This window comes from Hydractinia symbiolongicarpus, chromosome 15 (genome assembly GCF_029227915.1).
Source record: "Hydractinia symbiolongicarpus strain clone_291-10 chromosome 15, HSymV2.1, whole genome shotgun sequence".
In the NCBI taxonomy this organism is placed as follows: domain Eukaryota; kingdom Metazoa; phylum Cnidaria; class Hydrozoa; order Anthoathecata; family Hydractiniidae; genus Hydractinia; species Hydractinia symbiolongicarpus.
In genome coordinates, this window is record NC_079889.1 from 10,338,765 (window position 1) to 10,351,817 (window position 13,053).

General features: G+C 34.8%; 1 protein-coding gene across 1 annotated transcript; it reads left to right on the top strand.

The window, feature by feature from the left end:
• The first annotated feature begins 4,053 nt into the window (after positions 1-4,053).
• LOC130629193 (uncharacterized) lies at positions 4,054-8,141 on the top strand. Its single transcript, XM_057442326.1, has 5 exons — positions 4,054-4,805; positions 5,044-5,138; positions 6,728-6,945; positions 7,202-7,429; positions 7,761-8,141. The coding sequence occupies exons 1-5, from the start codon at positions 4,770-4,772 to the stop codon at positions 7,931-7,933; spliced, it is 750 nt and encodes a 249-aa protein (XP_057298309.1). The 5' UTR covers positions 4,054-4,769; the 3' UTR covers positions 7,934-8,141.
• The last annotated feature ends 4,912 nt before the right edge of the window (positions 8,142-13,053 follow it).

Below are 13,053 nucleotides of genomic sequence, written 5' to 3' on the forward strand. Positions count from 1 at the left end.
CGAAGACAACCATCAACTTTCTGCATTCCTCTTCTGGGCTTCAAATTCGAGGAGTTTTCCGTTCAAAAAGATATCAAAAATCAATTTTGAAAAAATAACTGCATAGTGCGTAACAACTATTATAGCCTATCTAGATAGCATAATATGTCGTTTCTAACTTCGTAACAGAAATCACAATCTGATTGACAGCTTTTTGTAAACTTTATTCGCGAGGTTGTTTACGTATATCATACGTCTTGTTTAACACTAAACCTCTGGCGGAAGAAATTTATTCTGCTTGAGAGCGCCAAAACAAAATCGAGTACTGCAGGGATTCCGAAATAAAACTGCGGCGCAACCATTTAAAAAGACAGAATACGGCCAATAATATCGAGACTTCCGGACTATGGTAGATAGTCGTCTGCCCATCAACATCTTTACATACTAGCGCATTTTACGCGCCTTGCTTCTAAAACTCTATTGACTCCTCTTGGTTTTTGTATTGTATTAGGCCTGCATGTCGGTGTAGTGTGGTCTTGCGATCTTACCTTCCTCACAAGGGTATACCCTGTGGTGTCTAATTATCGGGATCTTGCGTCGAACTCCTACTGGTCTCTATTCCCCCAAGTAAACTGTGCTTGCTTAGGCTTCTTTAATGTTACAATATCAAATCAAAGATTCTCTTTTTTGGTACAATTAATTGCGTGTGAAGAATCTTCCTCAACATGAGACTATAGAGAAATACCTTGAGCGAGCATACATGAATGATTTCCTCATTTCTTTTTTGTGCGGGCATTTGGATTGAAGCTTTCTCTATGAGCCAAGCACATGGTGCACATCTATGGTAAGTTGTCGATTTTTTTGGTCTTGAAATTTTCAGAAAAAAATAAAAACAAAAAACAACACGAAAATGTTGGTATCCATCGTGAATCGTGTTATAAAATATTGCCTCACAAATTCTATTGGGCACCCTCCAAACCTCAAGTGTCTATGTGTATATCATCTTCAAGGACACGACGTTTTTCATAGAAGGTTGACCACTCTAGCTTGCTATCTATACCTGTACGTTACCGTCCCTTGATCAAGTATACGAAAACCAACCTCTACCCCGGGCTTCTCGCCGTCCGTTACATGAAAAAGAGAAAAAAAGCCCCGGGATCAAGGTTGTACGGAAACCCTCTTTCCAGTAGGTGCCTGTTCCAAGTATTCATGTACAGCTGTCAATTCATTTCATCCTACTTCTTCGACATAACCTTACACTTAGTATCTTAGTACTTAGTATCTTCTGTTCCTTTTACGAAGTATCACTTGGCTGGGGGTAATTATCTGAAAACTTATCAATTCTGGTTAAATTTTTATGGCTTGAATGTCGTAAGCCAGTTCTTTACCTCTTTGTCGTTCTACTCAAAGCGTCCCTGTCATAGTGATTTGTGCAGCTTTTCAATGGTGCGATGTAAGCTCGACGCCCTACAATCTACGTACGAAGTCGTGTAAAATTCCTCCAAAGTTTTGCGAGCTGATAACCTCGTCCCTATTATAATGACACAAAATCACAAAAATAGCATTTCCTGAATTTTTTAAAGTTAGCTAGCTCCCAGCTAGCTGCATTCTATTTCTAGTAGAGTTTCCTGCTCCGAGCTTTTCTTTGATCTTCGTGCCACATTTTCTTTCTTTTCTTTACAGCCATCAAATAAACTCTATTCAACTTGCCACTTCTATTTAAGGGCAAATCCAGTTAAATTCCATATATCATCCTAATTTCGGAGTCGTTGTTGAACAGTCACCCAACATTTTTGTGTTTTGCAGAATATGTTTCTGTGAAAGTTCAAAAAAACAATCGGGTTCAGCCCTTAGTACAGGTAAACGGTGTCGCGCATGCGTAAAGGCGTAATATCCGTTTTAAAAAACGATATTGCATCTTCAGTTTATATAGTTAAAAAACAAAGACACTAACCGTCGTCACCCCGTTCAGCGAAAACAATCACTGAGTAATTTTATTTTGCAGAATAGGTTTGCAAAATTCATTATCAGTTAAAGCCTGTTGTTACAAAATATTGAGCAGTTGTCTCATCAATAAACTTTAGACTTTTTAAAAAGTTTATATTACAGTAAAAAGTGTAGCTAGCTACCCAACACTACGGCCAGTCTTTTTGTCTACTTTCACTTTATAGCCAGAGGTAGTTAGATAGCTAACTACTGCCCCAAGTACACTTGAATAAGAATCAGTTTGGTGCAGTTTAACCCCGTTCGGTTTTGTCTCTCATCGTCGCTGCGCTTATTGATTTTGCCGTCCGATAAGCAAAAAGTTGCTAAAGAAAAAAGCTCTTATACCACACTGAATAGCACCCTTAAAAGCATAAGAATAAATGGGCTTGCTAGATAGCTGGCTTTAGGATGTATCCTCAAAATCTTTGTTCGTAGCCAAAATCTTAAACTTGGTGCGTTTAGGATTCATACATGGCTAAAAAACGTGACAATATATTGACCTTAACATGTACAAATATAGAGAAAAGAAATATTACAATAATAAAAAGCGCAGATCAAAACAAAGTCAATAAAAGTGAATAAAAGTGTATCGTATTTGGTATTTTGTGCATTTATAATAATTTAGTGCGGCCGCAACACGACTTTTTTCCGGCGGAAAAACAGATTCCTAAAACAGGCAGCAGCAGCATAGGTTTGGAAACTCTACAAATAGTGCAGAGCCTCATGCTTCAAAATCTTGAGAGTCTGAAAAGATTTGCTATTCAATCATCAGAAACTTAGGTCCTGGTTTTATTAACTTGTTATCCTTTAGCAATCTTTTTTAACAATAAATATAGTCGTGTTTGCTTTGAAGTTTTAACACAGATTCTTTGGAGTTTAAAAAGCTATTTTGTTCATTTCGCTCGCTTCACTGTCACAAGAGGGTTTAAAACGCCGCAAATAGAAAAATTGATTTTTATAATATTATAAGTTAAAGTTGTATCTACCGCTCGTTTTGTACTGTTTTTATTATATTTTTTGAAGTATCAATACTTTGACAAAAAAAAATGTTATGATAAATATCGGATCATGCGGAAATATCTATACATCTCAATTTAATATTTCTCCAAATAACATATTAATTAAAAAAAGAATTTTTGATTTTCAGGGAATTAATTACTAATTAAGGAAATCGTTTACACGTTCTTCTACACGCCTGATTAACTTTGTTCCCAACCCTCCTTACTGTCATTATATTTTTATCAATAAAATAATACTGGAGACGATATACTGATATTGCTTGTCCGGCACACCCATCGAGCATGTCGCCAGAAATAAGTGATACAAAAGCCCTGCTCTTATTGTTTGTTATGCGCAGGTGGTTTCGGGAGCAGTATAAAACGGACGTATCGTTTCATCGTTTGTTTGTTTGAAAAAAAGTTCACAAAGTCAACAAAAGGTAAGTTAAAGTTGGATCTTAACTTGGTGGTTTTTAAAATGAGCAATTTCATATAGTTATCTTGGTAAATAACCTAGTGGAAATCCACCTAAATTTCGTAGAGACTTTTAAAGTTAGCACGAGATTTAGAGACGATGTCTCCCTGACAAGGAAGCTATTTTGACGGTTTTTATTTCTTACTACTTGTTTTTTATTTTCTAACATTTTTATTTCACAATACTTTGTGAAATATATAGCTTTGTGCACCTGAAATGCAAATCTAACTTATAAACCTTCTTTCGAAAAGTCTTAACTGCGCATGCGCGAAACTCTCTGATTCTCAATGATAGGACTTATCTGTTTTAAGTTCGCTGACGAACAAAAATGTAAACGAACCCTAGTCTGAACTACTCCATGTTATAAAAGAGCTTTTCGTATCCTTCCGTATTCTTTTGCAAATAAACATCTGTGATATTAAGGATGGCTGTGAGATCTCATTCAGATCAGTTGTATCATGAGAAGTTATGCTTCCAAAATAGAGCATAAATTTTTTAATAACGACCACTTTCCTCTATCTTTTATTTATCTAGAAAAATGTTTTTTCTATCGGTTACCGTGTGTTTGGTAATGATTGGCACATCACTATGTCAAGCTCCGCTCGACATTGATCTGTGTAAGTGTTGCTTTTACTTATTTACTTATTTATTTACACGCCATAGTAAATTTAAACTGAAGTTCCGCGTCGCCTGTTGCTTTGATATTTTCGTACTAGTACAGTGAACGCTGATTTAACCAAGAATTGCTAATTTTCGCATATTATAAACATATATTTTAAGCAATGTGTCAAAAAGAGGCAAAATTCTGTGAGAATAAGTAAAAACAACAACAAAGAGGCCTGGAAACAGGGTCACTGGTCGGTGTTTGATTCGTATTATTTGTAAAGTTTTTCACTTGAGATAAGATTACGGACTTAATTGCGTTAATAAAAATGTTCGTGCTGGATTTAACGCCTTTAATCCGTCGGCAGTGAACTTTTTAAAATGCTTAAAGAAAATTTCAAAAATATGCCAAATTTTCCATTTGATTTTCTCGTTAAAAACTGCGCTAAACTGAACCATATAACTACTATTGGCAAGTTGCTCATTTGTTCTTTCATACTTAACTACATCCTTACCGCATGTCAAAAAGCAACGCCCCTTCCGTCCCCTACAATGCCCTTAGATTCAATTATTCTATGATTTAAAAAATGTTTAAAATTTCTGACTACAATACAAAAAAATCGATAGATTTTTAAAAATTGTTTTAACTTGCGCGACACATAAATTCTTTGCTTGTTGTAGTGAATGCATGTGACGTGAAGATCGAACCAATCGGTTGTTATCATGACATGACAGACATTTCATCCCGAAGTTTACCGGAACAAGTAAGTGTAAACTCGGCCTAGAAACAGACGCAAGAAGTTTTTGACGGTATTTTTGTGTAGGCTTTTAGTATTTTTTGGCGCCTTATACAACCTCTATCCCAGGGCCTGTAGCGTGTTTCATGAGGATAAAACTCGTAAGCTTTTATTCGAAGATTATTATTAAGGCGAAATGCACTGTGAACGAGGTTGCCCGTCGTATTTGGGACATCATTTCATCGTTTTTAATTTTTATATTTAGTTGATTAACGAAAGAGACCCAACCAGCAATGTTTATAACTCACATAACCAGTTAGATTGGAAGGATCAATCGTACATTCCTGGTTTCGTATGCAGGTATATAGTGTTTTTACAATTACTTACAGGTGATTTATGCGGGAACCATTTTTGATGTTTTTACTTAAAAGTACTTACTTTAATGTTTTATTATGCAGGATATACACCTTTTTTATAGCAACAAAATAGCTCAGGGACTGGTCCTGAAATTAAACGATAAATTAAGGGAATCTGCTTAGCTACCCTCCGTCCCATTAACACTTTTCCCCTAGCTAGTAACCAGGACATGAAAGCAGCAATGTAGGATGGTACGGAGGAAATGTTTTGTGTAGACTCCACTACTGGAGTGCATGATTCAAAAGTTTACGGTAGAATCCACAATCCAGTACTATAAAAAATAAAGGCAGATAATAATCCATGGATAATAGTTTTTTCTATGTAACGTATTTTAACTGAAGGGCTAAACCTTTAAAATATTTAAACAAAAATAATAATAACAATCAGTAAGCCTTTCACTCTTGACAACGTGAGGGCTGACACCTAAAATGTGAGTTTCTTCTAAAAAGCGTCTTGAATACTATATACTAGGGAGCTCTCGTTCAAAGCTAACGTAAGCTAGCTGTAATAGGTAATCGCTGACTAGCTAAATTCGAACTGGAGAGTTAGTTAGGTACATGGTACATATATAAATTAGATAAAAATTCTACTTCCTAGCTGGTTGCTGTTGCCGGCTGGTTTTATCATGCTAGCTAACAAACATGTCTCGCATCATTAATATCATCAAAACCAGAAAAACATAAACAATTTACTTTGAAGGAAAGAAAAATGTTCAAAAAGGACCGCTATCTTTTTTGCAAACATAATTTCCGTTACTTTATGCTGGGAAGTTTATTTAACAGGCCGTACGGTCTGCTAATATCTAATCCTATTAATTTATATGTAGCATGTACCATATATAAATGCCTATATACAGGTGCGTTGGTATGCGGGTATGCAGGTATATTTTTTTAACGCCTCGCTCCATTGCGCAAGCCGTAATGACGTGACTGGTAATTTTTGTGCCGTGGACAACCATGCTCATTCACGCCGGGGAATTAATATATACAATGCTATAAAACGAACAACAAAGTTTATTGACTAGGAAAGGCTATATTTTCTATCAAATTTCAGGTTGTTAAACTTTTAAACTTTTAAGTATTTACGGTAATACAAAAATGCAAATCCTTACCTTACTTTGCTGTACCAAGCGCTTGAGAACTTTGAATGGTTGTGGGATAAACCATACCCTTGGTAAGTTAGTAAATTTAAAACGAGCAGCGAGCTTTAGTTTGACGATGTGATTAATACTATAAAAATTGCAATACAAGTTAAAAAACATGTAGTGATTAATTCCTGGAATTTAGACGCATGTGGGACAGGCATGTTTGGTAAGTAAATGCATCCATAATGGAAGCCTGTGCGCTTTAAATGCTAAAGCTTGACTTTTAGGTTTTCAATCGCAAAAAAATCCACGAAATTATCTCTTTGATTCGCAATAAAGATATTCCATCAAATTCGTCTACAGTCTTCTCCCGCAAATATTTCTCACCTAGGATAAGATTGTAAAACGACGTCATACGAATTTCTTATTTTATAGAAATTATGTTTAGGTGCGCGAAGAAGGCGTTTGCACGTGGGTTTAAAGTCATTGGTATTCAGAATTTCGCAGAATGCTGGTCCGGGCCTACAGGTGAATTGACGTACAGCAAGCACGGGGATGCTGGATCTTGTGTGGATCGAAAATATCACAAAATAAGCCATTCAAAGAAATGTGTCGTAGGAGCAGGAGAGGCGTCAACAAATTTTGTATACAGGATCGCTCCAACAGGTAAACGCTTGTATAATTATAGTCGTTAATCCAACCTCGAACCCAGGGCCTGTAGCGTTTTTGATCCCATTTTCAAGCGCTACATGCCCTGGCTTCGAGTTAGCCGTCGATCCTGTGATTTCAAAATGGTAGCTGAATCGCTACTTCAAGTTAGAAAAAATGCACGAAATGCTGGCACCTGAATATTGCGCCACGAGCGAAAATCTAAAGCCCAGATTATGATTGTTAATCTAGGCTCGATTATTCTTGCATTTAGCATGCAGTTTGTACTACGAACCAGTTGGTTGTTACCAAGACGACCTAGTGAAACCCAGACCTCTCCCTGAGATGTTACAAACAGAGCGAGATTACACTGATACGGAAAAATGGAACAAGATTTTGATCAATTGGGAGAACTGGGGTCAATATAGCCCTGAGATGATTTGCAGGTGTGCTTACAAAGCGCGTATGGAGGGGAAAGATTATTTCGGAATACAATTTTGGGGTATGTTGTTTCAGTATTTTTGTATTTCTTTTATGGCTTGTTTACACGCCGACAAGATATACACATTTGTGATAGCGTTTAAGCTTTTGACGACTGACGGTAGTAAACGCCACGTTATAAGCAATCTGACGGACAAAATCGGTTGATTACGGAGTTGTTCAAACACGCTCAAAATCGTTTTTGTTTTAAGAAGGCATGTTAAATTACACGGGAATTCCTATTATCATATGTTGCAATATATTTGACGAGAGACGAAGATTTCATAGCAGATTGATGTCATTTTATTACGTTATCGCCAACAATAAGTTGTATTGTTGTTTTATCGATATAGGAGAATGTTGGGCCGGAGATAAAGAAACGTCAAATTACAGTAAGATTGGAAAGTCAGAAAAATGTCACGGCACCGATTTTCAGAAATGTCGATGTAATTCGTACCACTGTGTTGGCGCAGCATACACGAATTATGTTTACAAGCTGATCTCGGGTCCAGTTATTGTTGATTAAACTGAAGTGAAGGACACCAGTAATAATTAATTAGGGTAGCTAATTACCTGGTACTCTAATAAAGTTATTTGTAAATTACCTTTTTATGTTTGTAAAGATAAATAGATGATAGATGATATATACAAACATATAAATAACCGCGTGTAGTCTTTTGTCTGGCGCAAGAACGAAGTGATATGATCTACCATATCAAACGGTTTTGTTGTTTTATTACGGAGAATTTTTTTAACCCTTAAAGCACGGGTCCTTGTCATATCACGCATTCGACTTGTAATCGTAGGGTTTCAGGTTCGAGTCCCCACTCAGGCACACTTTAAATATAGTGTTGATAGCCCATTTGATGCCATCTACTGACCGCTAATCGGCTTGTGAGGCAGGCGAACCAATTACAGGAATGCTATACGTATTTTTGGTGGTAATGTAACATATTTACAGTCGGATGGAGGATAAGCCAGCCATTTGAATCGATTCCCCAAAAACATTAAAACTTTCCGTTACTTACTTACTAATTATAAAAAATGGCAGTTTATTCTCTACTTTGTTATAAGAATACACGGTATATTGCTTCAAGTTAAGACAGACCAAACTCATGGATTTTTCCACCAGCTATCAAAAAGTTCTTATCTACCACACATTACATATTACCTTTTTCGTTGCATTTTGAACTGAACTTATTGACGTATTGAAGTGAAAAAGACGTCTAATAATCTAGGTTTAAAATTCATTTAAAGCTTAAAAATGGCTGCCAAATAATGCGCAGACGTGCAATGTACAAAACTGTGTTTTTCATGCAAATAAGACTACAATTTTATAGAAAAGAGATCCTTCCTTTACTATTACCCATTGTATCATAAAGAGTGCTTTTTGAAAATGCAGTCCTTTTTTCTAAAAAAGGAGCTTAAAACGCTTTTCTCGCCCTCTGTATCTTGCGGATTTAAAAAAATCCATAAAAAAAATTGGTAGAGTTCTTCAGGGTACATGTCCAGTACACCCAGCATGTTTAGCAAACCTCGTCTCCAGGGTCTTATGGCCCCTGAGGCGTTATTACGGAGTGGCCAACAATGACCCTGAAACAGGCTGGTCAGGTGAACTCCAAAGATAATAAGATGCAAATTTGGCCTTAAAATCAAAATTTAAAAATGGCGGGCAAAAAAGGCACAACATCAAAGAAACTTTTTTTTGTCGAAAAATTTTCAGAATATTACAGACTTTACTCTATTGATCTTAGCTTAAATGTTTTATATTTTAAAAACGTTTTGAACGTTTGTTGCTATTAAAATGCATGAGAACTGTAGTTAGCTAGCTGCTGTATATGTTACGTAGCTGCCTAGCTAACGTGAAATCCTGAGACAGGTTTAATTATTCGCATAGTTATAAACGACATATTCGATCGCTATTATTTTCCAGGTGGGTAATTTTGTTTAACACGCATGAAATTGTATGAGAAGAGCAGGGTACTCTAGTTGCACACAAATTTTTCAACAATTTTTCAATTTTCAACTACTTTTAAAATGATAACAAATTTTCCAAGTATATAAACTAAGTAAACCGCTTCTATTAATAACACAACATTCAATGTTTTAGGATAAAATAACTACACAAATTAACTGCAGTAAGAATGGGTTCACTACAGTTGAATATTACAGTGAAACTCCTATAAAATTCAATATATCTTAAAACCTGTTCTAAATATCATATATTTTCAAAATTTCCTATCATATATAATTTACGTTATTAAATTGAAATGTGCAACTCATTTCCTCCAGAAGTTTTTTGTTTTCTCTTTTAAATTGATCATAACCGAGACTGGAGAATTAATAGTTTTCCTAACAGTTTTAAAACTTTTGTCACGTCGTTCTTAATTATTATTACAAGCTCTTGAGCTTGTATTAAAACGCAAATGTGTCCTACAAGAATGAAAATTTTTGCCTCTCTGAGCACCGACACGGGAGTAGTCGTGTGTTCGAATCTGATCTTGGTAACTATTTTTACTTTTTTTTTCTTTTTACTATCTCGCCCGCGAGGACGTGTTTACAGACTGACCTAACGAAAATTGAAATTTCGAGAAATTTTCTATCAATATTATTGCCTATCCGAACAGCAAAATATGTCGTGTCTAACTTCAGCTTTTTATAAACTTTTTGGCGAGGTTGTTTGCGTATATCATACGTCTTGTTATATATAAACTGTCGCTAGGACAAGAAACCTTCTTTGCAGATAGATATTTAGAGGTATTGAAAGGTCTTATTTCGTAAGAAACAAAATTTGATATAATTGAACGACATAAAGAATGGGTTAAGTTTGTAATACAACCACTGTTGCTTGTAAAGAAAAACATTATTATAACAACAAAAAAATCATTTAGTTCATTATAATTGTTATCATTCCCTTTGCTTAATTAACCTTTTATTTTATCCTAAGGGAATTCACTTTATAGTTTTCTGTTCACTTATCATCAATTATTACTTTCAATTACTTTAGAGAATTATCATTTGGTTTTTATTTGCATACATTTTGTCATTGGGTAATTTATTAAATGCAGACTATTTTTTTGCAAACTATATTTTTGCTCACAAATAGGACACACGTTTTTGATTGAGATCAGTCATAATTTGAAAGTCAAAGAGCAAACTGTAGGTCCAAACTTAACTTTTGTAACTCTCATTTCTCATTCATCGCATTTTGTGTACTTCATCGTGGTTTCACTCAGACCACTTGGTGGGTTTTTTTTCTTTCCTTTTGTTTGTCAGCCATTTTGTTTTGTGTCCAAATCAGTTAGTATAGATTTTTACTTAAAGCTTTTAACTTGTATGAATCAATATTGTCATTATTTATTATTTAATAGTTCATTGGTTAAATTAGTTCTGTATACTTCCTTTTTAGTTTGAATATACATCAATGTTACAATCAATTGTCTTATTGAGTCTCTAACCACCCGGTGCACAACAATTAAACAAAAACCAATCGTCAAACAATATTCATATTATACGACGTATTCTAAAGACGCCTTAAAGCGACCAAAGACGTCTTGGTAGCTACCAAAACGTTTTTAAAACGTCTAAGACGTCACAAATACGCCTTTGTAACTACCAAAGCGTTTCTAAGACGTTTTAAAGACGTCTCAAATACGTCGTTGTAGCTTCCAAAACGTTCAAGTTTTCCTCTTTCAAATGTTATACTGCTAGTAGACCTTACAGTTTGGTGATCTTTAGTAAATTTGTATTCTGGACAAGGACGTTGAAAATAAACAAAGAAAGGGTTTAATGAAAACATGGTTAAATAATTTGTTAGAAAATTTATATTTATATACATATTTATAATTTACATGAACTTTTCTACAATTTATATTTCTATGAACATTTACGAACAAAAACCTTTTTAATCCAATTAGGAAAAATAAAAACCGTAAATATCTTTTTTGTCTTTGAAACATTGCGTTGTAGTAAGACGAGCGAATATTTATCTTCCCAACGGTCGAAATGTTCGTCACTGTTATTCTGTGCTTTTAATTACATTTTTTTTACATATGTAATTTCCTTGCGTTGTATATTTGCTGTTATATTACATTTTTAATATAATTGTTCATAAATTATTGAAGATATTATTTCGGTTTGTCTGTTCAGTATTCATATTACTGTGGAAAGTTTATCATTTCTTGAACATGATAGTTTAGCAGGCGACGTTTCGGGAGATCCTTCTTCCATCATCGGGCAAAGTAAAATGGTGTTGAGCATGTATTTATATAATTGCAGAGGATCGAAATTCCTAAAAATTAACCAATCAGAAACGAGCTTATAATTACATTTAATTACGGTAATCAACATTTTCGGACCTAGATGTACGTAACTACTTCTTCTGTAGGGCTGGTAACCAAATCTCAGGAAGCTGATACGAGAAAGTTTTTTTTAATTAGGTATCTCCGGCAACACTTCAACGTTGTTAGAAACAACGTCATTTTCTTTGCGTCAGTATTATTTGTACATAATCGGCGACCGTGAGAATTGTAGGGAGATAGAACGTGGAGACGAAATGTAAATATGGCGGTATATTTTGATATAAGAATTCGTGTGTGTCACATAGTTGATCGGTCAGACTAATCTAGTTTCATCTTAGTCAGCTAAGCATTAGAACACTACAGCGTCCACCACCACCAGATCTGTCGGGGGCCAATGCAACAGACATAATGGTTTGCACATCTGATACGATAGCGTTTTTGAAGTTGTTTAAAACAGCTCATTAACTGTTTTGAACACCGCTAAAGCTATTTGCGTACATACTTAGTAAAACATCAGGGCGGGATTAAAAAAATTGATTTTCATTTAATTAGAATGAAACTAAAAGAAACCAAATTGTTAACATACTCAAAAGTAATTTCACTAAACTTCATATCAAATAAAACTGGGTTAAAAAAATTCTAAGCAGGAAGTTTTAAAATAAGATTATATACTCACTTTCAATAGAAGAAGAAGATTGGAAAAATCCTAAAATTTCTTCTTTCCCTTTTGCCCTTTCATGTTATATTGGGACATACACCCGTCGGTCATGACTCTGCAATCAGAAAACAAAACTTTAATTAATGTGAAAATATGAGAACATTTATGACATGGTACTTACACAAGCAAAAAGAAGACGAAAGGGCGATACAGACACTTAAATTAGTCTAAAAAACTAGAGAATAATTTTCATAACTCGACTTTACCTATGAATCTGGCATTTCAGGGAAAGTTTATCCACCTGTGCATTAAATTACGCGTGTTATCTTTATAATTGGAACCGCCAATCCTTGATAACAGTTAAAGTTATAGAGCAAAAAATACACATATAATACACCTTTCCCGAGACCATGAGTCATACTTTTTTAAACTCGTAAAATATGAATACCATATTTGAATTCAGCATAGTTTGTTTAATTTATGTGTAAAAGTTTAACTTGATACGCCAACAGAAAGTGCTATTTTGAGGAGATATATATCACAGTTAAAGTCTTCTTAATGCTCAAGTTACCATGTCTTGCCTCGTTTTCAAAAAGAGGTTGGGCATGCCACAAATCTTTAAATTAGAATAGCAGGTTGTTTACTTGCTGCATTGTTTTGAAATTTTCTCGAGAATAAGTCTCGGGA